The 25,697-nt window shown below is 34.9% G+C and overlaps 3 protein-coding genes across 3 annotated transcripts; 2 read left to right on the top strand and 1 right to left on the bottom strand.

The window, feature by feature from the left end:
- Positions 1-3,357: 3,357 nt before the first annotated feature.
- On the top strand, positions 3,358-4,356 carry LOC140177656 (uncharacterized). The gene is made up of 2 exons (XM_072210803.1): positions 3,358-3,582; positions 3,895-4,356. The coding sequence occupies exons 1-2, from the start codon at positions 3,358-3,360 to the stop codon at positions 4,354-4,356; spliced, it is 687 nt and encodes a 228-aa protein (XP_072066904.1).
- A 12,515-nt stretch (positions 4,357-16,871) lies between these two features.
- Positions 16,872-17,995, top strand: LOC112732441 (sm-like protein LSM36B). Its single transcript, XM_025781161.3, has 3 exons — positions 16,872-17,101; positions 17,555-17,668; positions 17,770-17,995. The coding sequence occupies exons 1-3, from the start codon at positions 16,975-16,977 to the stop codon at positions 17,814-17,816; spliced, it is 288 nt and encodes a 95-aa protein (XP_025636946.1). The 5' UTR covers positions 16,872-16,974; the 3' UTR covers positions 17,817-17,995.
- A 328-nt stretch (positions 17,996-18,323) lies between these two features.
- On the bottom strand, positions 18,324-20,995 carry LOC112732439 (nucleoside diphosphate kinase III, chloroplastic/mitochondrial). Its single transcript, XM_025781160.2, has 7 exons — positions 20,717-20,995; positions 20,138-20,281; positions 19,479-19,516; positions 19,309-19,359; positions 19,046-19,213; positions 18,824-18,936; positions 18,324-18,729 (listed from the first exon to the last, which is right to left on the bottom strand). The coding sequence occupies exons 1-7, from the start codon at positions 20,796-20,798 to the stop codon at positions 18,606-18,608; spliced, it is 720 nt and encodes a 239-aa protein (XP_025636945.1). The 5' UTR covers positions 20,799-20,995; the 3' UTR covers positions 18,324-18,605.
- Positions 20,996-25,697: the final 4,702 nt, after the last annotated feature.

The raw sequence follows: 25,697 nt of genomic DNA, 5'->3' as shown, positions 1-25,697 counted from the left end.
TGTGGGGAGGTCAGTCAGTACTTGACTTCCGGAGGTAATTTCTCTTTTTTAACACCAATAAAATAAGATATTTATTTATTTTTCTTTTATTAGGATAGGATAGATAGCATAGTAATAGGTAATTGCATGCATGTTCTATGTGGTTGAAAAATAATAAGTTTCTTTTCAAGACCCTATTTTTGAAAAATTTCACTAATTTAAAGCAAAAATTTTTGTGTTAAATTTGTTTGAAGACAGTAAATTGGAACATAAATGATAGCTAAGAACACACAACCTGTGAGATTTGAGCTTAATTACATGGTTACATTATTTAACCATAATATTTTATTCTTGGGTGTTTGCTTCTCTATGATTGTAATCTTTATTTTGTTCTATCCTATATGTCTAATGTTTAATGTGTTATATGCATGCATATGATTGAGGCCATTATTTTATTAGCTCACTTATCCCAAATAGCCTACCCTTCCATTTACCTTTGTTAGCCACTTTGAGCCTTTTAATCCCATTTGTTCTATATTTTACCACATTACTAGCCTTAAGCAGAAAAATAAATTAACTACCCCAAATTGAATCTTTTGTTAGCTTAAGATAGAGATTGTGTGTCAATAAAGAGTGGGAATATTGTGGGAACATGGGTTAATAAGGGAATGTATCATGATAAAATATTAGAAATTTGGGTACCTACTCATGTGAAACTAGAAAAATTAAAAGTCCATGTGCATTGGTAATGCTATGTTTATTTTTATGCTTTAAAAAAATCCAAAAATATTCAAGTAATTAAGTGATTAAATAAATGAATAAGGGGAAAAAATTACCCCAATGCTAAGCAAGTTAATGAAAAGATCAATGCATGTGTGATACAAAGTTAAGAGAAAAGTTGATGCATGAGTATGTAATACAAAAGTGGGAAAACCTTGGGTAGTTAGGCATGAATTTAAAAGTATAGAGTGTATGTATAGGTAAGAGCTTAGGTTAATCAAGGATTCAATTTATATCTCACTTAGCCATATATATACCATCACCTTTACCTTGGCCCCATTACAACCTTGAAAAGACCTCATGATGTTTGCAATTGGTACATTAAATACTTGTTGATTGGTTAGGTGAAGAACAAGGTTTAGAAAGCATGATTAGAGAATAGTAGAGTAATTACCCTATACACTTGAGAGATTTGAGTGCATATACACCATCAGTGAGGGTTCAATGCTTAATTATATGTTCCCTGCTTTCATGAGCTGTCTTCTTACAAGTTTAATTGTTTTTACTGTATGATTTTAATTAGTGATATTCGATTTATGTTTGTCTTGAAGAACTTATTTACTTTTAACCAAGTAGGCAAAATTATTTTAGCATATAGTTGCATTCATATACATAGGTTGCATTGCATTACATGAGTCTTACTTTTTCCTACTCATTTATTTTATCTCCTTAAGCTAAGCATGAGGACATGCTAATGTTTAAGTATGGGGAGGTTGATAAACCACTATTTTATGGTTTATCTTGTGTTTAATTGGGTGGTTTCATCAAGTCTTCACCCACTTATTCATACTAATTGCATGATTTTATATTTCCCTTCCTAGTTTTATTCTATGGTTGAAAACTTGCTTCCTAGAGATCTTTAATTTGTATATTTTAAATTCTCCTTTATACCATTCGATGCCGTGATCCGTGTTTTAAGAGTTTCAGGCTTTATAGGGCAAGAATGGCTTAGAAAATGGAGAGGAAGCTTGCAAAAATGGAAGGAACACAAGAAACTAAGGAGATGACCAGCGAGCACTGACGCGCACGCATGGCTCACGCGAGCGCGCGGAACGGAGAAATTTGCAGCGACGCGTGCGCGTGCCTGACGCGTACGCGTGGATTGGAGTCTGCACAAAAGACGCGCACACGTGGACAACGCCTATGCGTGACAAGGAAAAAACGCCAAATGACGCGCACGCGTGACTGATGCGTATGCGTGACCTGCGTGATCTGCAAAATTAACAGAAAATGCTGGGGGTGATTTTGGGCCGCGTTTTGACCCGGTTTTCGGCCCAGAAACATAGAATAAAGCTAGGGAACAAGCAGAGACTCAACACACAGAGACATACACATTCACATATTCTCATTATGATAGTTTTTAGGTTTTTAGATCTGAATCTAGAGAGAATTACTCTTCCTCTAGGTTCTGTTTACATTCATAGTTTATTGCTTTTGCTTTTGGATACTGAAGAGTCATCACCTCCGTTGAAGATACTATTCTAGTTTGTTTTCTTACTTACTCTTTTATTTATTCCATATTCTTAATTCTTGTTTAGAGTGGTAATTGGATTATTTTCATGGATTGTTAATGCAAAGGATTACTTTTACTTTTAATTAATTTTGAATCCTTATTATATTTAAATTATCATGTCTTCTTCTTATATTTCTACAAGCGTTATATTCATGTCAATGGAGTAGATTCCCTACTTGACATGGGGTTAATTAAAAGGAGACACTTGAGTTGGAAGGCTTAAGTGATGGTTAAATTGGAAGTTGTTGGCTAGTTCTGTATTTACTAACGGTAGACCTTCCCAAGGGAGAGGACTAGGATTTGCGAATAAGAGTTAGCTCAATCATTTGACTTTTCTTTATTTAGTAAGGGTTAACTAAGTGAAAACAACAACCTTTTTGATACTACACTTAAGAGATCCCAACAAGGATAGAACTTCCGATTAATCATTCCCCCAGTCAAAGCTTTTTAATTTGAATAATATAAATTTCTTTTAATTTTCATTGCACTAAATTACAATTGTTTATTTTCTGTTAATTAATTCTCAAAACTCTCGGAAAACTCCTGATTAATAAATTAGCACCCTTTCTAGCAACTCGTTGGGAGACGACTTGGGATTCATACTCCCAGTATTTTTATTCTAAATTTTTGTGACAACCTTTCTAAATTGATGAGGCAGATTTTTGCTGGTTAAGAGCTATACTTGCAACGCTGTTCTATTATATTATAATCTCTTAATTGGTCTAACTTATGCCGCTTGTCAAACTCTCCCTGTTAAATACCTTGGAGTCCCCTTAGGAGCTAATCTGAGGTTGGTTAAGACCTGGAAGCCTATCATTGATAAGGTGGAGGAGAAACTAAGCCTCTGGAAAGCTAAGGTGCTAAACAAAGCGGGGAAGCTGGTGCTTATAAAATCTGTCTTGAGTAGCTAACCAGTGTATTACCTAAGCCTATACAAGATGCCGAAGGCGGTTGCAGAGAAGCTGATTTCCCTACAAAGAAGATTCCTGTGGAGTAAGGAGGACGGGAGACAGGGCATGGCGTTGGTGAAATGGGAGTTGATGTAGGCCCCTAAAAAATTCATTGCGCTGAGAGTTGGAGATACTATGATTCGGAACACTGCACTGTTGTTTAAGTGGTGGTGGCGTTTTGCGAAGGAAGAGTGCCCATTGTGGAAGAAGGTGGTCTGTTCATGTAATAACTTGAGGCTGAATGAGTTACTATCTACACAAGTGTTCCCTACTAGAGGAGGCCCTTGGAAGGATATTTGCCATATAGAATTTAAGGAGCAGACTCTGAGGGATAAGATTATTACAGGTCTGGCCATGGAGGTTGGTGACGGACGAAGGACTTGGTTTTGGGAGGATTTGTGGTTGCATTGTGGTTCCTTGAAAGATCGATTTTCCAGACTTTTCTCTGTTTCAAACCAATGTGGGTCGGTTATTGGGGATTGTGGAGTTTGGGATGGGCTAGAGTGGGTTTGGAATTTCCAGTGGAGGCGTGAGCTTTTTTAGTGGGAGTTAGAACTCCTGAGTCAATTACATGAGGTGTTGAGACATGTGAGGCTAGTGAATAATAGGGAGGATAGAGTCGTGTGGAAATATGATAGACTATGTATTTTTTTTATTAACTCCTTAGTGCAGGTGCTACAAGAAGGAATGCTATCAGAGGATGTTGCCAGATACAGCTTCAGGAATACCATCTGGAAAGGGCTGGCTCCACCAAGAGTGGAGCTATTTGTGTGGTTTGTCCTGGTTGGCAAGGTGAATACAAAGGAACGGCTAAGCCGTCTCAGGATTATTAGCCAGGATGATAAGCGTTGTGTCTTGTGTAATAAGGATGATGAACAGGTCCATCACTTGTTTCTTGACTGTGATTTTGCTTGGCATGTGTGGAGTGCATGGATATCTGCGTTTGGCCGACCCTGTGTCTTTCCAGAGCTAGTGAAGGACCATTTTCTGAGTTGGACAGATGAGTCGAGAAGAAAGGAAGACCGAAAGCAGCGCCTGAGGTGCTTCTGCGCGATTATCTGGCATATTTGGATGGAGCGAAATAGAAGGATTTTTCAGAATGAAGTAAAGGCGTTGACGAGATCATCTCAATGACTGTCCTGAGTTGTGACGAGTGGAGGGGTATGCATCCCTAGGGTTGTTGATGGCTATGCCAAAGATGACGTGGGGATGTTGGTTCTTTGGGGTAGGATCCTTCGAAAGTGGTCTATCTTCTAGCTTGGCTTGATCCTGTATGCTTCACCTTAGTGTGTTGAGCTCTTTTCCTTTTAAAAAAAAAGTAGTAACTAACTTTATACCATTACTAAATCCTCAAATTTTAACTCTATCTCAAAATGCTCTATAATGCATAAATCCTTAATAAATAAGTGATTCTATAATATTATAAGTTTAATTACAAAAAAATTCTTTTATATAAATCCAACGAATATATATATATATATATATATATATATATATATATATATATATATATATATATATATATATATATATATATATATATATAATAATATAACGTTACACCTAAACCTTTAACCCTAATCATAAGTCTTTCACATTTACATTTATCTTATGAATAATTAATTAAATAATATTATGAACAATTTACAAAATATATCAAAATAAATACGATAACTATGTCATAGTGTATTATAATAAAAAATAGTAATCATAATTATATATACATTGAATATTGTTAGAAAGGTACGTAAAAATATAATAATCAATATATCTATTACTTACTATGTAATTATCTAAACAATATAAACAATACATTTATTTTATTTATTAATTAAAAAGCTTACAAAGGACTAATTTTTATATCTGTTTATTAATATAATTAACAAAAAATATTAACTGTTTCATTTAATAATATTATAACTCAAATAAAATTAATTCACTATAACATACCTACGTCATACAAGTATGGCCTGGCTTCTCTATTGTTAGCATATGAAAAATTCATAACATCATTACTCAATACATTATTTCTTCTAAACTAGCGAGAATAAAATTTTTTTTCAACTATTTTTCTAACAATCAGAATTTTCCTTTCCTGATCCACTACTCTCTCACTCACCAACTTTACCCAATAAGCCAACACTTCTTTTTATGGCTTCAGTCCTTCTACCAAAAGAAAGAAGTTTGTTATTATCCAAGAGATAGAAGCCCATCACTTAGTTATTATTTTAAAAACTTGGGTCGGCTATACATATTAGCCACGTAACCATGCCTTGGCTCTGGTTTCGCAGCCTCCAACAATTCAGCTGCACTCTATGTCTCTATGCGTCACGGACCAAGTATTCTCTCAGTACAAGGGTACTGCAGGTTGCAAGCTCTCCAACAATAAATAGAACTAGAGAGCATTCTAATATTCTTAAACAAATCACAACCATTCATATTATTTTATTTTACATCCCAACGGATCACATTATTAAAATTTCAGACTTCCAATAAAGTAACTGCCATACCTAAAAGTTTTCCTATACTTTAATGGTTATATTAAGCTTAGTGAAAGAAAGGAATAACATATGTTATAATGTGAGTTCTACCGTGTAGAAAAAATATTCTTTCTACACCTATAGAAAGACACATGTTGATATTGAAAGAAAATAAGGAACTATGCACACAAAATTAGACAGTATATTCTACAAAATTGAGTTTTACTAATCTATAAGTTTGCAGTTTGGTTAGTTTTATAATAAAATGTTCTATGTGTTAAGTAGATGTTGATCCATATAATTATCATATTAATTATTCAATTGTATTTATCAATTTATTTATGCATTTTTTTTCTTAATAGGTGTAGATATTTATTATATCTTTTTTAAGTCATAAAAAAAAGAAATATTTTAAAAAAGCTATTAAAAAAAATACAAGAATAATACGACAGATTCAATTCACATTCACATGTATATTGGTTATTGAATAGCCCTTGTTAATTTTTATTAGGTCAAAATCACTTAAATATTTTTAACACTCAACATAAATGTATCTTAAATTCAACAAAAATATGAAGCTTATACCTATTCGGCTTTTCCTTTCACAAAATTAAAAATTAAAATTAAAAGTAACAAATGCCTCCTAAACAAGGAGTAAAATAGGAACTTATCAGAGTCATACTTTCATGTACTTGTAGATAAATTTAAATCTCAAACATCAAAATTTAAATAATTTAATGCATTTAAATTATGATTTTTTAAATATAAATGTCATGGGAATGTAAATTTTTTTTATTTTTTTTGTACATGACAAAATAAAAGTATGCATTTTCTGTCATAGTCCTGCAAACAGTGATAGACCCAGAAAATTTTAAGAGCGAGGACAAAAATATATATCTTAAAATAAATTTTGTTGAACATTGTTAATTATATTAAAAATATAATAGAGATATAAAATTTAAAAAGAGTTAGTAAGGAACAAACATGTTTTAAGTTTAAATTTTAGAAATAAAAAAAATATTTTTTTATAAATTATATATAATAAATAGTATTTTAAATAATAAAAAATGTTTTAAGTTTAAATTTTAGAAATAAAAAAATATTTTTTTATAAATTATATATAATAAATAGTATTTTAAAAATAAAAGTGTTCACTATTATATTTCTATTATATTTTTAATATAATTAACAATGTTCAACAAAATTTATTTTAAGACATGTCTGTTTCTCATTAACTCTTTTTAAATTTTATATCTCTATTATATTTTTAATATAATTAACAATGTTCAATAAAATTTATTTTAAGATATATATTTTTGTCCTCGCTCTTAAAATTTTTTGGGTCCATCACTGTTGCAGGACTATGACAGAAAATGCATATTTTTATTTTGTCATGTACAAAAAAATAAAAAAGAATTTACATTTTCATGATATTCATATTTAAAAAATCATAATTTAAATGCATTAAGTTATTTAAATTTTGATGTTTGATGATTTAAATTTATCTACAAATACATGAAAGCATGATTGTGATAAGTTCCTATTTTACTCCTTGCTTAGGAGGCATTTGTTACTTTTTATTTTTAATTTTTAATTTTGTGAAAGGAATAGCCTAATAGGTATAAGCTTTATATTTTTGTTGAATTTAAGATACATTTATGTTGAGTGTTAAAAATATTTAAGTGATTTTGATCTAATAAAAATTAACAAGGGCTATTCAATAACGAGTTAATACTCAAAATCGTCCCTGAAAGATACCCCGATCTCCATATGAGTCCCTGAAAGATAAAGTTAATCAAAAGAGTCCCCGAAAGTTACGCGAGTTAATCAGGTTCGTCCTTCCGTTAACTCCGCTGGTGACCTGGCTAACGGTTGCTGATGTGTGTGGTTAGCTTCCAACGTGGAAGAGGCACACGTGTCATGAGCTATTGCTGACAAGGTAAGTTTAAGAAAACAGTTCAAATAAGTCCCTAAGTGTTTGAAACCTAATCCTAAATTCCACGATAAATAGGTCGCCTTCATCAATCAGGTGGCCATATGCCTAGGTTCGTGTTCAAATTGGTGGTTTCGGGCGACGATGGATGCCGAAAATGGAGGCCGTGGTGGCAGTGTGTCGTTGTTCTTGAACGGCAGTAATGGTTCCAGCGCCTCAATGCGAAGCAGGAGGAAACCCCATGAGGAATCATGTTTCTGTGGGTTGAAGGCTGCGATAAGAAAGTCTGGGACAGCGGAGAACCCAGATAGACTATTCCGTGCATGTCCAAGGTACCGGGTGAGTGTTGTGTAAGATTTTAATGGTTTTTTTATGTTGTTTTGTGTGTTGGGATTTTGTTTAATTTTTTATTTTTTGATTTCTGAATTTTCAGAAGGGCAGTCACTGCAACTACTTTAAGTGGGTTGAGGATGATGAGTATGAAGGGATGGGCCAAGGTGGAACGAAGAAAGATTATGGGGCTGAGCTGCAGGTTGATAGTGACTGTGATGAATGGAGGTTGAAGGTGGCATGGAGACTGGGCAGCTTGGAAGCTGAAGTAAAAGCATTGAAAATGTTAATAGTTTTCCTGTTTGTGGTAGTTGTGCTTAATGTGATTGTTTGTAGTTTGTTGTGTCGTTCCAAGTAAAGCAAATTCGAAACACTTGATGGTGTAATGAGATGAATCCATTGAATGAGAATAGATGTTTCATTTGGTGTTTTTATATGAAGACAACACAATCCAATTCAAAGGTTCCAAACTAATTTGGATGACTATTAAAGTAACATGTACTAAGGAATGGACACAATCAGTAGTGAAAGTAGTGTTAAACATTGAGTAGTCAAAGTACTATTAAATATTGAGTTGCCATAGAAGGCTAGATGTCACATTTCCTTAAGGACCAAAAGGTTTAACATAGGAAACAGACCACATCAAAGTCATAAGCTTTTACATAAAGATACATAACCTAAAAAGTATCCTAGACCAAAATAAAAGGGCATAGTACAACTTTCAGTGACATAGATAACCAAAATGTACATAATGTAACTCCAGTTGTCCTGTGCAAAAAAACATAAAAGCATCCTCACACAAAAAAAAATAGAACCACAATACATTTCAACACTAATCAAAGTCATTTATCAGTCTTTCTTGGGGGCTTGAAGGTGGGAGTAGGAACGAAGGTCATAAAGTCGGCCAGTTTTTTAGCAGTGGCTGAACTAGTCCCCTTGATTGTCTCAGCAGAGATAGCGACTGGTGCGGCTACAGTAGGTTTAGGAGACGACTGAAGTCTGGCTTTCCCTTTAATGACCTTTAACTTGGATGGCCTAGCAGTGACTTGTTCCTACACAAATTAATGGTACATCTAGATTTAGATTTAGCTTATTAAAGAAATGAGATTAAATAACAAAATAACAAATGTTTAAAATGAATCACGTATGGCAGATTACCTGTTGTGTTTCTTGGGTTGGTGGTATACTGTCACACTGGCTAATATCAATTACTGTTTGTGATGGAGCTGGATTAGGTTCAGCTGGGACAGTGCTTGCTTCAGGGGCAGCCCCTTATGCAGCAGGGGCAACCAGAGCTAGTTGCAGCTGCAGCTGCCTAGCATGCTCCTCAGCTTCGGTAACTTTCTTCTTTGCACAGCTTCGCTTGTTGTGTCCTATCTCATTGCAATACATGCATCTGATAGGGTTATACTTCCTCTTCATCTTTGTTTTTGACCCAGTGGGTTGTTCCTCTTTGTCTCTTCTCCTTTTCTTCGTTGGTCTTCCAGGCTTTGCCTTAAATGGTGGTGGGATGGGAGCTAGGTGTGGAGTTTTTTTCCACAGATCCTGACCTTTCACTGGATTCACATTGAAGCAATAAGTTTTCCTGTACGCTTCCATTTTCAACCAATCGTGACAATAGTCTTCAGCACGTTTATCATTCTTATCCTGTATAGCTGAGATTGCATGCATACACGGCATCCCTTACATAGAGAAACCAATCATTATTTTGAAGTCGTGCATAAAAGAAAATTACAGTAACTAAATGGTGAAATTTTTACCTGTTAGTTGCCAAAAACGACAACTGCATGTATGCTTTCCCAGGTCAACCACCATATTGGTTGGCCAGCCATGAACTTCATAAAGTTCTTCTTTTTCATCACCAGACCATTGAGGAGCCCAGTGGCTAGACAACGCTGTCATGGCTTCAAGTCTGCTCTGCTGAACAGGGGGGAGAATCCCTTGATAATTCTCTAGCTTCTTCCGATTGTCAACAATACTCTTCATGATGATTCTTCTTACTTCCTCAGCTAATGTCAGAATCGGCTTGCCCCTATCATGCTTGATTTTTGCATTGAAAGACTCGCAAGCATTGTTGCATATGTTATCCACCTTTGGCAGTTCACTGAAGTGGGCCTTTGTCCATGCATCTTTTGGCCATTTGTCGAGATATTCCCATGCTTTTTGATTAATTACCTTCACTCTGTTCATGTTTCTGTTGAATTCAACTGTTGTCCTAGACCGAGCACATTCCCAAACCATGTCCTTCAGTTCAGTACTAGACCACTGTTTTGAGAAATTGCGCCATAAATACCAGACGCAGAATCGATGGTGTACCCTGGGAAATACTTCCTGAACAGCTGGTATTAACCCCTGCAAGTTAACACAGACACGACAAGATAACATGTCAAATTCGTCCCTACGATAACTTCATTAAATCAAATACATCCCTCAATGTTACTTCATTAAATCAAAATAGTCCCAGTTTTGTCCTATCAAAATCAATAAAGTGCTCACCTTCTGCATGTCTGAAATAAAGCACCATTTGTTCTCTCTGTAGTCTCCCAAGTTATTGTGCAGTAACTCAAGGAACCACTTCCAGTTGTCCTTGTTTTCAACGCTGACTATGGCATAAGCAATCACAAGTATGTGATTGTTAGCATCCTGGCCACAAGCTGTTAAAATCTGACCCCCATGTAGTGTTTTCAGAAACGCTCCATCAAGACCAATTAAGGGTCTGCAACCAGCCTTAAAACCCCTCTTGCAGGCATCAAGGCAAACATAAAAGCGATCAAACAGGGGAGGACTCTCAGGCATGGGGATGACAGACACTTGAACTGTGGAGCCGGGGTTACTAGTCAGCAACTCATTGGCATAGTCCCACACCAACCCATATTGAGCTATCTCATCACCCTCGACTATTTTCCTAGCGGCTTTCAAAGCTCTTGTAATGCATGTGCTATTGAGATAGACGTTGCACTTTCTAACAAACCAGTCATAAACCTCTCGATGCTTCATGGTTGGGTGTTTTCTAAGCTTAGGTACTAGTTTACTCAGAGTCCAGGTTTGGGTTGCAGCTCTGTTTTTCCTCCTTCTAGGACAAGTGTGATTATCTACTAGTGTCTTAATTTGCCAAGAACCATCTTGCTTATTACATGCACAGTAAACTACCCAGGGACAATCTTCAGACTTACAGACAGCCCTAACTCTAACTTTGTCATTTTTTGAAAACAGAATATTTCTACCCCACTGGATTGTATAATCCATAGTTGCTTGCATGAATTCAGACTTGGACTTAAATACCATACTGACCTCGAATTTCAACTCTCTAAACTTTGTCTTGTCATTGAACTGAGGGTACACAGCTGGTGATTCTTCATCAGACTCCAACACCTTATCAGAATCCTCTGAATGCCAGGAGTCAGCATCTGAGGCAGCATCACTATCATCTAAATCTGGTAACAATAAACATTAACACATTAGAAACCCTAACATTTGCATAATAATTTACGAAACAACTAACCCTAATGGAATTAACATACCAGACTCAGAACTTTCTTCTTCTTCAGACCCCTCATAGTTGGAATCATCAGTGTCTATCTCTTTATCAGCTAGTCTTTTCTTAGGGGGCTTCTGCTTTTCTCTGACTTTAGACCTGCTGTCCCTTTTTTCACTTCTTTTTCCCTTCCCAGAGTCACTGTCACTCTCACTGCTATAGAGCTTGTCTCCTACAACTTTTGGAGGCCTATACAGTTCATCTTCAGTACTCTCATAAGAGTCATGAGAGTCAGTGTCATCTTCCTAGAGGGGAGCTTCCTTCACTTGTCTTCCACATCTTGTGACTCTGCAGCCACTACTATTTTGTTTGTCCTTTGCCCCTTGTGAGTTATTGCCTGCCTCTGATGATGACTTTGATTGAGGTGGGACTGATTTGGCCTGATAATTGGTCTTCTTGGCCTGAGAAACAGGCTTCATGGGCTGAGCAGTTGTCTTCTTGGGCTGAGATGTTGTCTTCTTGGGCTGGTGGGCTGCTTTATTGGGCTGAGACATGGGCTTCACATTTGGTTGATTGGGCTCAGATATGGGCTTCATTGTTGGATTGGGCTGTGACTTGGGCTGTGAGGTTGATCTGTTGGGGTGAGAGGTTTGCTTCTGGGACTGAGGATCAATTGTTGTGGGTTTCTTCACAGGTTGGTCACTGCACTTCCCCTGTTTCAACCCTTCTGCTTCCACATTCACTACTTCATCCTCAATCTGGCCTACTATACAAGGCTGAGAGATACAATGCTCAAGGTAGATATTGATCAGATTGTGGTTTCTCCTGCAATCCTTGCACATGGCAACCAAGTCTGCGTCTGTGACTAAGCTTCTTAACCCTGATGAAAGAGGAACTCCAGGATCTTTCCACCAACAATTTCCAGCTTCAATGTAACCCAACTCCCTATAATAACCCCTTACATAGAAGACGTCAAGTGTGTCTCCGTCAACCCCCATCAACACCTCTGTATTATCGGGTTCGTATACCATATCTCCTTCCGCATTCTTCTTAAACAGCCCCCATGGTGAAACACAAAGGTCATCGGAGGACCTTCCATCTACAAGCAGAAACAACAAAACCTCCTTAGCCCACACAGATTGCAACTGCCTATTTTCAATCATAACATAAGAAACCCTAACCCCAAAACAAACATGCAACAACGAAAACTAACTACCATTAACATCAAACATCCATAACACAATATCATCACAACGGCATTCAAAGCAATGCATTCTGACTTTACACAACAGTCACACAAACCCCTACCCCTAATCAGACAGAGATATACAGAACGCCACCCCTAAGACATCAGGCTACAAACTGACTTCAAAAAAAAAGAAAAAACTTTAATGCTTACCTCTAACCGTCACGCTTGCTTCTTCCACAATCAATGTTGCTAACAGCTGACGACCGCTCTTCTCAGTACCAACAGCTACTCGGCTTTGATCGTCAACCAACGACGACAAACATGGCTGGCGATGTTCGAATGCAACTTGAAGGGGTTAGGGCATGGCTTGAGGGAGACGAAACAATTTGGAGCCAGACGTGGAGATACTCGTTAAGGAAGAGGGTGAATCCACTCTGCAACGTTTTGAATCCAATATCTCCACAAAACGACGCCGAATCATGTCTATCTGGACATTTCCTCAAAACGGCGTCGTATTCCTTCTCTGCCAGCATGGAAGTTAACGTGCCACGTGAGCAGACGTTAGCCATGTCATCAAGCAAATTAACGGAAGGACGAACCTGATTAACTCGCGTAACTTTCGGGGACTCTTTTGATTAACTTTATCTTTTAGGGACTAATATGGAGATCGGGGTATCTTTCAGGGACGATTTTGAGTATTAACTCATTCAATAACTAATATGCATGTGAATGTGCATTGAACCTGTTGTATTATTCTTGTATTTTTTTAATGGCTTTTTTAAAATATTCCTTTTTTATGACTTAAAAAAGATATAATAAATATCTACACCTACTAAGAATAAAATGCATAAATAAATTGATAAATACAATTGGATAATTAATATGGTAATTAATATGGATCAACATCTACTTAGCACATAGAATATTTTATTGTAAGACTAACCAAACTGCAAATCTATAGATTAGTGGGACCCAACTTTATAGAACATGCTATCCAGTTTTGCGTGCATAGTTTCTTACCCTCTTCCAATGTCGACATGTGTCTTTCTATAGGTGTAGAAAGAATTTTTTTTTTTACATGGTAGAACTCACCATGTTATAAAAGTATTTTAATAGATTACATATTGTTAATTTTTTTTAAAAAAATTGAACCTATTTTAATAAATTGCATTTACTATCATTAAAATCTAAAAAAATATATATAAAAAGTTGATAGTAAATTTATTACTTTGCGAAAGTGTTTATTTGGCTGTCATTAAATTGATAGAAAAAAAAATTTTAATAAAAAAATTTATTTATTTTTTATGTGATTGACAAATTTCTAATAATAAAAACAAAAATACTAAAAACAAATAAAAATATCCTTTTTGAGAAGTTATAATTTATATTTATTTTAAAAAATCTTAAAAAAAGATATTTTCACTTAATAAATAAAAAAAAATTATATTATTATACTCAAATATAATTAATAAATAAAAAATTTTTTATATAAAATATCTAAAAAAAATTACTTTTATTCTTTTAGAAATTCACCAAAATAAATCTTGAATATTAATAGGATTATAAATTTAAATATTTTATTCTCACTAAATTATTAAAAAGATAACTAAATTTTAAAAAATTTTAAAATTTTAAAATTAGTTTTTAAAAAATTTAAGTCAAATATATTAATCCCCGTAAATATTAAATTCTGTTTATTGTATATAGAAGCCGTATTATTTAACAAAAATAATATGAAAACTTATGTTAGTAAATAAATTTTTTTCAAACTAAAATGTCCGACCAAAATATTCTTAAAGTTAGACTCAAATAGTTTTTGATATTAGCGTCATACATTAAAATTGTTATTGAAATTCTAATTGCACCAATTACATCCATAAAATTGACAAAAGTGTTTTACGTTAGTCCCGGATCCATTATTTTTCATTAAAGACATGATAACATGGTTTAATGACGTGGATTATTAATGACACATGTCACTCCATGATTTGACCATGTGTAATGGTATGATGATGTGTTCACCAGTGACACGTGGCAGGCTGATGTGAACGGTTGTGCCACGTGTCACAATGCTATTTAACCACGTGTTCGTTTGTGCCACGTGTCACAACAGTATTCGTCCACGTGTCATCCGCTATGTCATCATTGTAGATGCACTAAATTAGTCTCTCACTTTGTATTAAGTAACTCATTTTAGTCATTGAAATTGAATGTCTTGGACCAAATTAAATGTCGTGCACCAAACTAGTCACTTTACTAATTTTTTCTATAAATTTAAAATTCTCAATATCTTTAAATGCATTAATTTCAATTCTATTTTTTACATGTTATTTAAATACAAGTGCTTTTATAAAATAATTTTTCTCTTGCGAGTACTCCTAACCGCTGTCTTGGAGTTGACGTGAAGACATTTCGAGTATTCCCACTACCATCTCCGACCTCTTTCGTCTAGACTGAAAGTCTGAAGAGGTCGGAGATGGTAGTGACGGTACTTGAATTACCTTCAGTTTAGCCCATTTACACACAACAAAAATGTGTATTTCATAAGAACTGAAAAAAAAAGGCATTTTAATTTTTTATTTCTTGTTAAAAACACATATTTTTTTATAAAAAAATGTGTCTAATCAATCATATAATTCTTTTTTTATAATAACATACTTATATATTACAAATTTAACAATGTTAAATTATTATAAAAAAATTATATATTTAAAACTAAAATCTTAAAAATTTTTATAAAAGCACTTGTATTTAAACGATATATGAAAAAATAGAATTAAAATTAGTGCATCTAAAATATTAAAAATTTTAAATTTTTTAAAAAAATGAGAAAAAAAACTAGTGAAGGAACTATTTGGTATACGACATTCAATTTCAAGGACTAAAATGAGTCACTTAATGCAAAGTGAGGGACTAATTTGGTATATCTACAATGATGACACGTAGACGGATACTGTTGCGGCACGTGGCACAAACAGATACGGGGCCAAATAGAATTATGAGACGTGGCACAACTATCCACATCAACATGCCACGTGTCACCGGTCACATCATCATACCATTACACGTGGTCAAACTATGGAGTGACACGTGTCACTAACAGCCCACGTCATCAAGCCATGTCATCACGTCGTTAATGGAAAATGGGTCAAGAACTAATGTGGTGCACTTTTATCAATCTTAAGAACGTAGTTGGTACAATTAAAATCTCAAAGACGATTTTATTTCATGACGCCAATCTCAGGACCATTTTAGAGTTTAACTCTATTCCTGGAAACTAATATAAAATATTGGTCTAAAATTAAACCCAAAATATATGATTTATATTTTCGCAATAAATAGTGTTAATGTGGGTTCTGAGTTCTGACTTCTAAAATTCCTCTACTTATTACTCATTTTGGAGGAAAAAAGAAAATCAGTTCCGCTGAGCACAGTCAGGCTTGCTTATCCCTTCGTCATAGTACGCTGACGACCACCGTCGCTAGCACCGGCAACCTTTTTGTGAGTCCTGAATCTTTATTTGGGTTAACAACCAAAAACACTCCCGAATTATTCAAACGCCGACAAAAATGCATCTAAATTTTACTATCAACAAAAATGCCTTCAAATAATTTAAAAATATGATAAAAATGCCCAATAGTAAATATATATTTTTAAAAAATGGCTTAGAGATTGAATTTTGATGTGATTTTTTGCAAGCATGATCATAAAAGTGAGATATTATTATCCTTAAAATTTGGTGATTTTTTATTAAGTATGTTTGTTTTTATTAACAACCAATAATACTTTTAAAAAATCACAAAAAATATATAGTTAGCAAAAAATCACTAAATTTTAAGAAATATATATTTAATTTTAGATATTGTGCAAGATTATCTAACATTAAAGATGTATTTCTCAAAAATACATTAAAAGTTGAATTTTGATGCGATTTTTTACAAGTATAATTAGAAAAATGAGATATTATTATTTTTAAAATTTGGTGATTTTTCGTTAGTATATGTTTTTTTGTAATTTTTTATTAACAACCAATAATACTTTTAAAAAATTACAACAAAAATATACTCAGCAAAAAAAGTTACCAAATTTTAAAAATAATATCTTAATTTTTTAATTATGCTTAAAAATATTATATCAAAATTTAATTTTTAAAATAATTTTTAAAAATAAATATTTATTGTTAAATATTTTTGTCCCGTCCTAAAATTATTTAAAAATATTTTTATCTGAAAATAAAATTCTAATATATTTTTATTTATTGTCTTGATCGGAGGTGATTGAGGGTTGAGTTGGTTGTTGCTTCGAAGATACTGTGTCTTTATTTGTATTTGGAAGGTTCTAGAAAATGAGTGGAGCAGCGGAGAAAGAGAAAGAGAAAGGATCTGGAACCACAAAGACCCCTGCTGATTTCCTCAAGTCCATTCGCGGCCGCCCCGTTGTTGTCAAGCTCAATTCTGGCGTTGATTATCGTGGTCGGTATTCCTAAATCCTAAACCCTAATTCCCAATTCTCACACAATCTTCACTTTATTGGCTATACATATTGTCGGTGATCTCCATAAACACAACTGCAATTTCAATTTCAGTTTCAATTTGCAAATCAAAATCATTACTCTAGTTAGTATCACAATTCACAAATTGGCTGAAATTTGTTCATTTGTTTGCGTAACCTTTCCAAAATATTCCCTCCGTCTTCGTTGTAGTACAACCATTTCTCATTTGAGGTGCTAAGGACACAATGTAGAACTAGAGTTGGGAAATTGAATTGGAATTGCGGAACCTGTCTCTTGAACGCACCAAATAATAGGCCTACAAATTCCCTGTTTTGAGAGTTGCGATCATGAATGTATTTTGATGGCCTTACATTACGAGTTTTGCTTCTGGGTACAGATTAGTTACTTTTACTCCTTGTGGTTAATCTTGTAGGTATCCTGGCTTGTCTTGATGGCTATATGAATATTGCAATGGAACAAACAGAGGAGTATGTCAACGGGCAACTGAAGAACAAGTATGGTGATGCCTTCATTCGAGGGAATAATGGTACCAATGCTTGACATATACAGTTCTTTACTCATAATCTATAACTGAATACTGTTATATGATTGAAATATAATTGAAATACCTTCCTTTCTTTGATGCAGTTCTATACATTAGTACCTCAAAGAGGACTCTAGCAGAAGGGGCGTAGCGTATCATCTCAAACGCTTTTATTTGGAAGACATTCTTTTGTGTTTGAGTTCAACAGATAAAGTATGTTTTTTCGCTTCTGTTGAAATCATGGAACGGGATTGAAATCACGTTGAAGTATAATCGAATGCAATATTTCTGAATATTGAAAGAAATTGAAATTAGGATCCCAATTTTCAATTTTCAATTTTTTTTTATCGTTTTGGAATTACGTAACTGATATGATATACATGAATTTATCAACATAACTGAATACCTAAACATACAATTACTTCTGTTCAGTTTGATCTCTGATTTCCTTTATAGGATAAACGCAAGATCCCGTTTGTTATCTTTTATTTTCATTTTTAGCGGTTTTATTAAAAAAAAAAAAACTGAGAAGAGAGGTGAACTAGAAAATAAAAAGAGCCGATAGGAATCTGTTGATTTTACTTGTTTCGTTATAAAATGTTGAGAATTAAAAAACCGGACTTGAGAATATAAACAGAAAATAAATTTTCAAATGGTATTTATCCTTAAATGATCTGTTTTCTTTTTCTCTCGCATAAATTACCTGTTTTGGTTTATTGGTAACGTGAAGCAAATAAATAGTCACAAATTGTCTTCACTCTTCACCCGACAGGTGAAATCGAACAATTATTAAGTTCCTAATATTAGAGTGAAATGTAGGAGCTAACATACTATATCCAAATCCCGCTTATTTGTAGCTTGAAGTGATGAACATGATTTACTTCTCAGCCTAATAAGTTATTCCAAAAAATACTGGCTCTCTATCTGAGGGAAAAAGGAATCAGTTGACACCATAAATCCATTTCTCCGCATTGCTAGTGAAACTGACCAACTCTTCTGGCTTAAACCACAACTTAATCTCATTCTTTGCAGTCTCCGGACCATCACTCCCATGGATGATATTTCTGCATAGTCACATTATTATGGAGAATGTATTGTTGCATCTGTAAAATGTACAAAGAAAAACTAGGTAGTAAGTTCCTTTAAAAAAAACAGTACCTTCCAACGACAACAGCCAGATCACCCCTAATAGTTCCGGGCTCTGATTTTTGAGGATCTGTGGCTCCAATCAGTTTTCTGCCATAGGTAATAACTCCCTGTCCTTCCCACACCTATATATCACATCCATGTTTTTTTTTGGAAAACATGTTAGGAACACTCGCGTGGTTGTCTTCGTTTTTCAAGGACATAGATTTAGTCAATTCTAAGTTTGTAACTAACCATTGCAATGACAGGACCAGAGCTTAGGAAATCACACAGCCCATTGAAGAATGGTTTATCTTGGAGGTCATGATAATGCTTTTGGGCAAACTCCTTTGAAGGGATGATTACTTTAATTCCCACAAGCTTGAATCCTTTCCTCTCAAAACGAGATATGATCTCTGAGATCTGCACAAAAAGAACACCTTATACTAATTAAGTGGGGACCTATTTGTGCCATGTAGGGACAAATTAAAGTTGTGAAAAATGTATACTCAATTTACCAGGCCTCTCTGCACCCCATCAGGCTTAATGGCAATGAAAGTGCGCTCCAACTGAGTTGGAAAAGGTGAACACATTATTAGCACATAAGAATTGTACCAAGCCAGAAAGAAAGAAAGGAAAGACGTGAAGAAGACATGAAGATGCGCAGTAGAGAAGATGTTATGTTTACCTCCGCAGCATGCACCTCTTGATCCTGAAGCATGTAAGCTACAAGTCATAGGAGAAGAAGAAAAGTGAAAAATTAGGTGTTGAATGTCTGGCTAAAGGATGGCTACTGTAATATTTTGCAACATTGATAAATTCATAGAATAGCGCAAACCGTTGGTTGACAAACTACCATGATAAAACAATGTATATATCGTGGTCTGTGGATATTGATGCATGAATATTGATATAAAAAATGAAATGGAAAATGTTAATTCATGGTTAATTCTAGTTTGGATATTCCTTTATAATGTTGGGGTGTGAATATTGAGGGAGGTAGTAAATTCTATACTACATCCATAACCTCAATTTGACCACCAAGCACTGCAATTGATGTAGAAGAGGTCTCGGAAGATACATTGCTAAAGTTAAGCAAGGTACAAGGCTCCTCTTCCGTCTTTTTCTTTTTTTTTTTCCCAACAAAAATAAATTATGGAGTAATCATTGTTATGCACTATGCGGTGGGGGATAAGGGATTGTATATTTGTAACAAGTAGCAAAGTATAATGCATTTATGTCTCCCTTCATGGAATTAAACAGTAGGCAAACACTGAAATGATTTCAAGTAAGAGTTATTCTATTCTATTAATGCACAATTTAAATTAAATTAAATTAAAATTAAACCTGCAGCAGGAAGAGCCAGAGCTCCAGAGACCCATGATGAGGATGCAGGGCCAGAATCAGCACGTGCCCTGCCATAGTTTGAAGCAAAAAATGGCATTTTCCTGCTCAATGAAACAGCTCCAGCTGATGCTGCTGCGCGTCCTTCTGCAAACATCAACTCATTCATCTCATCAAAGAGGAAAATACTCCAATTTTATTTATTCCGCAATTTAGAATGATTAAGCATAACCCTAAAGAAACAGAAATAAATCAAGGTCTGTAGTGTTAATCAGAGATAACCGCTCACACTGGAAGAAAGATCTCGTTGCACCAAATTATTATTTTAATGGCCCTTAAATAATGGCAATATAATGTGAATAAATTACGAAACTAAAAATAGGGGGAAAATTGAGAATAGAAGAGATCCATAAAAGTGGCGACAAGAGAAGCACGTTGGGGAAATGAAATCAGCGTCAAAGAGGTAATCAAAGCTCAGATAGATCCAATGAAGGAGTATAGGGTATTAGCATATAATGAGTGATAAACAACATGAATGAATAGGATATGATAGGAGAGGATTGAAGGAGTGTAAGCACGAACCTGAATAAAACCGAGAGCCTTTGGAAGCAGAGAGAAGGGACCTTGCGGCTCTCGATGCGGATTTGCAGACATTTGAGGCCATCTCAACTCAGAGAGAGAGAGAAAGAGAGAGATGATATGGTATGAGTGAAGGATGAAGGATCAACTTTGTTGTGTGTGCCCTGTTAAAGAGTGAGAGTGAATGTGAGTGAAGACGCCACTGCGTCGGTCTCTCGTTAAATATTGGTTGGTCCCAACTCCCATATGCTCGTATCTCGCGTTCCACGTTTGTTTTAGATCAAGTGGAGTGACGATGACGTATCCGCGGGCTATTGAAGGTACGGGCTTGGGCTTAGGGATGTCAATGGGGCGGGATGGGGGCAGGGGATGCCTCCTGCTCTCCATCCCCGCTCTCAGATTTGCTCTCCATTTTCGCTCCCATTTTTCGTCGTGGGGGAATATTGCTCTCCATCTCCATTCTCCATCTAAGTTCTAACTAATTATTAATTTTCATATGAATAGAGGTGCAAGTATCTATCTTATACAAAAATTGCAAGATTTTATACAAAAAATTTAAATGATACCATGATGGCTTCTTTCGAAATAACGCAATGGGGGGACGCAACGACGAGCCAAAGGACAAAGCAGTGGATGAGGCGGGAGACGCGGCAACAGAGAGGAGAATGGACACGACGGCAGAGTTACGAAAGGGAACACCGCAAATAAAAATTACGACGCGGTAAGGGTGATGGCACGGTGAGGTGTGATGATGCGGTGAGAAGGGTGACGAGCGGGTGGCTGCAGAGAGGTTGGATGGAGTATGGACAGCCTTAGGGATCTCTAAATTGAAGAAGGGTTATGCAAATAAAGATTAGGAGTTTTGGGTTTTTATATATATGTGTGTGTGAGAAATGACTAAAAAACATATATGAGAAATAAACTATTAAGGATTGTTGAGTTAAGAAATTAACTAAATTAATTAGTGATGACAAACATTATTTTTGGACAAAATAAATAATTAGTGTTGAGTGTTAATAATTATATGTTGCTAATTATTTATAAATTATTACAGGCCAAAATTTAATCAAGCAGCCCAAATTGAAATGAAAATAAAAATATCAAGGCTAATGGGCTGGTTAATCAAGTGGAGCCCAAAAGAAACAAAGCCAAAGAAACCAACGAGCTGAATATGCCAACCCAAGCCTGAGTTGCTTACCCAAGTGGATCCCACCAAGCTTCTAATACAAGATTGAAGACTTCACTCTCTCTTATTGCTTCGGTCAGCAACAAAACAAAAGAAAGAGAGCTGTGTTCCTCCTGCTACTTTTATCAGAGAAGAAAGAAAGAGAAAGCTTAATCATAAAGCAAAGATCTAATCACCCATCAAGTTGAGTTAGAAATTAAAAGGTGATTTATTTCCATTTGCATGCAACTTACTTTCTTCACTTCATCTCAAATCTTCTGCTTTATCATTTTTGGATAAATGGAAAAAGTATTCTTTGATCTTCACTGCTGTGCATCTACGGTCATATATGTGTCTTGGGGACAAGTTATTTTTCAATGGCCAAGATCTTGGATTACCATTGAAAATGTTTGTTTCTACTGCTCTGTGTCTTCGGTCAAGCAACAAGGAGACAGTTTGGAAATTCCTAATTTGGGAAAATGAAGAAAGCAATCTCTGTTTACCATTGCTGTACATCAATGGTCAAGATTGTTTCTTGGGGACCAAGAAGTATCTCAAGAGTTCAGATCTGGGTTCACTATTGAAAATAATTTTCTTTGCTTCCCTGAGGCTTTCGGTCAAGAAAGAAGGTCAGACTCAAACTTCCAATTTGGGGATTAACTGTGAAAAAGGTGATGTGGTGAGTTGGTGAAGCACAGTGCTCAAGGTGTTGACCTTGGAAGAAGAACCCAGCAACATGCAAGGAGATAAAAGAAGACCTTCTGCTCATTCAGGGGCAAGGAGAGAAAACCAGAGTGTGAGAACAGTGTTCTGTTAAGAAGTTCCTCTACTTGGATAATGCTTTCTTTCAAAGAAGCATTCGGCCAATACTGAAGAACTGCATCTGAGGTTTGCGAATCTGTTTTTGCACATAGCAAAGAGGCTGCTGATGAAGTCAATCTCCTTCATGTTTTACAGATTGTAATGTACTTTTCTATGTTTATCTTTTTTTAATTTCTTGTGAGAAAAGGCATTGTGAGAAAGCTCAAGTAAAAGCCATGAGTGGAAAAAGGCTGAGTAAAACACTTGAGAGAAAAGCCTAGAGTAGTTTTCAGATTTCTTTAGGTATGTCTATGTCTTGTATCTTGTACCTGTGAGGTATCCCTTTCTTAGTTGGGTTAGCACTAAGAGTGATTAGTTAGGTATTAGTATAGCCAATGTCAAGTTAGGTTAGAATTTGAGTGTGAAAGGATTGGGTCAATCCTGTGAAATTGGCGTATGTAATACTGTTAACTATAGTGAAATTCTTTCATAGTTGTGGAGGAGACTAGATGTAGGTTGCATAGCACAAGGCAACCGAACCAGAATACATGCTGGTGTTAGCTTTTCTCTTCTCTGCTGAGTTCTGTTTTCTGATATTCATGAAACAAAAATAAATTGTCTCATAAATTTCCGCTGCTGAGTTCAAACAGAACCTGAATTGAAAGTTTGTTTAAAAGGGTAATAACAGCAACTAAAAGGAAGGCATAGATTCAACCCCCCTTCTCTAAGCCTACCACAACCTTCAAGAATAATTCAAGGAATTCATAAATTTCGGGGAATAGCGGGGACGGGACGGGGATCCCGGCTCGGATTCCTGCACCTGCTTCGGGGAAATTTTGTCCCCCATCCCCATCCCCGCGGGAAAAATTCTCCACAATCAGATTCCCATTTGGGGCAGTCCCCGCAGGGATTCCCACGTCTTGGAAAATTTTGCCATCCCTACTTGGGATATTGTTGCAATTCGTGTCAGTGGACGCTTTGATTGGCAGATTAGGTCATGAAAATTTTAACTTTGAATTAATTAATTTAAACAAAATATTAATTTGATCTTTTAAGATAATAAATAAAATTTTATTAACTAAAATTTAAGATAGGGGATTGTGGGTTTTGGGATGGACTCGAGTGGATTTGGAATCTCCAATGGCGAAGGCAACTGTTCCAATGGGAGATGGAACTTCTCCACCAGTTTCATGAAAGGCTAAGGCCGGTGAAGTTGGCAGATGGTGCAGAGGATCATATGGTGTGGAGGTTTGATAGTAAAGGGGTGTTTTCTACTAGATCTGTTATGCAGGTTCTTCAAGCAGAGACTATGTTAGATGAGATCACGAGTTACAGCTTTACAAGTTCAGTCTGGCGAGGTGTGGTACCTTCGAGAATTGAGCTGTTTGGATGGTTTGTGCTGGTTGGTAGAGTGAATACTAAGGAAAGATTGAGTAGGCTAGGCGTTATTATTCCCAGTGATAATATCTGTGTTCTGTGTAAGAAGGAGATAGAAACGGTCGAACATTTATTCCTTCTATGTGATTTAACATGGCAGGTGTGGTGCAGTTGGTTGAGGAGATTTGGTGAGGCGTGGGCTATCCCTGGTACCATTAGGGAACTGTTTGAGAGTTGGACTGGTAGGCATAAGAAAAAACAAGTGCAGAAAAAGTGGCTGATTGGGTTTTTCACAGTGATTTGGAATATCTGGATGGAATGTAATGCTAGGATCTTCAATCATAAAGAAGCAGGTGTTGAGATCGTAATAAGGAGGACGTTTCTAAGTTACAAAGAATGGACTGATAGTAATCCTTTTGGCAGTTGACAGGATTTATTTAATTTTATGTAACTATTGTTAGTAGAACCCTTTGCTCCACTGTACTGTGTTGAGCTTCTTTTGTTTCAAAAAAAAAAACTAAAATTTAACGATGATATTTATATGTACTGTTACTTATTTTACGTATTTATTTATGAAAGATAGATATAATATATTTTGAAACAAAACTTCACTTATTTTGATAAAATTTGTGATAAATAGAGAACAGTTGATAAAATGGTATATGAAAACTCAAAATATAATAAATATTTTACTGTCCAAAACTACATTATTTTTATGCTCATGTGACAGTAATGAGACATGCACCATTGTAAATAATAAAATACATGGATAATTCTATTTCGTTTCGCACTATCTTGTGATTGAATTCATTAATAACTCTGATTTTGTGATTTTGAGTTATTGGGTTCAATTTATTATCGCTTGTTTTGAGTTGATTTTGTGATTTAATTTGTTAATAATTCTGATGATGGAATTTTGAGTTGTTAGATTTCTTTTGAGTTGATTTCTGAGTTAATGAGTTAATAATAGTATAATACTGATTTTGTTAATTTTTGTTTATTCTGAATTATTGATTTTTCTAAAGTTTTGAGTTAATTTTGTTGATGGTTAATTGTTTTTGTTGTACGTTGAAGATGGAACAATCATAAAGTGATTAACAGTAGTAAGACAATGCTGTCCGTAATATTGTTTCTTTTGGTGGTAGAACATTATGTGTTTGTTATTTATATGCGCTTTGATTTTCTTTAGTTATAAATTTTGATATTTGAAGTTATTTATGAATTTTAATGATAAATTATGGACAATTTATTATGTGAAATTGTGAAAATTTGAATTTTATTAGTTTAGAAATGATTGAATTTAAATATTTGAAATTATATATTGAATTTTTAATAATTTTATTTAATATTTAATTAAATCGATTGAACTTCGATTGAATCTTAGAACCATTAAATTATTGAACTAGTCACCCTACTGGTTTATTAACTAGTTCGGTTCTCAATCTCACAACCTTGATTGTAACCATTGTTTTCACTCTTAAAGAGAAAACCCTACTGGTTTATTAACTAGTTCGATTCTCAATCTCACAACCTTGATTGTAACCATTGTTTTCACTCTTAAAGAGAAAATTACTATATCGATAAACCTAGAGAAGAAAAAAAGAGAGCATGACATGAAAAGAGAGTATTTCATAAAAAATA

Source organism: Arachis hypogaea, chromosome 13 (genome assembly GCF_003086295.3).
Source record: "Arachis hypogaea cultivar Tifrunner chromosome 13, arahy.Tifrunner.gnm2.J5K5, whole genome shotgun sequence".
In the NCBI taxonomy this organism is placed as follows: Eukaryota; Viridiplantae; Streptophyta; class Magnoliopsida; order Fabales; family Fabaceae; genus Arachis; species Arachis hypogaea.
This window is presented reverse-complemented; position numbering and strand designations above follow the sequence as displayed.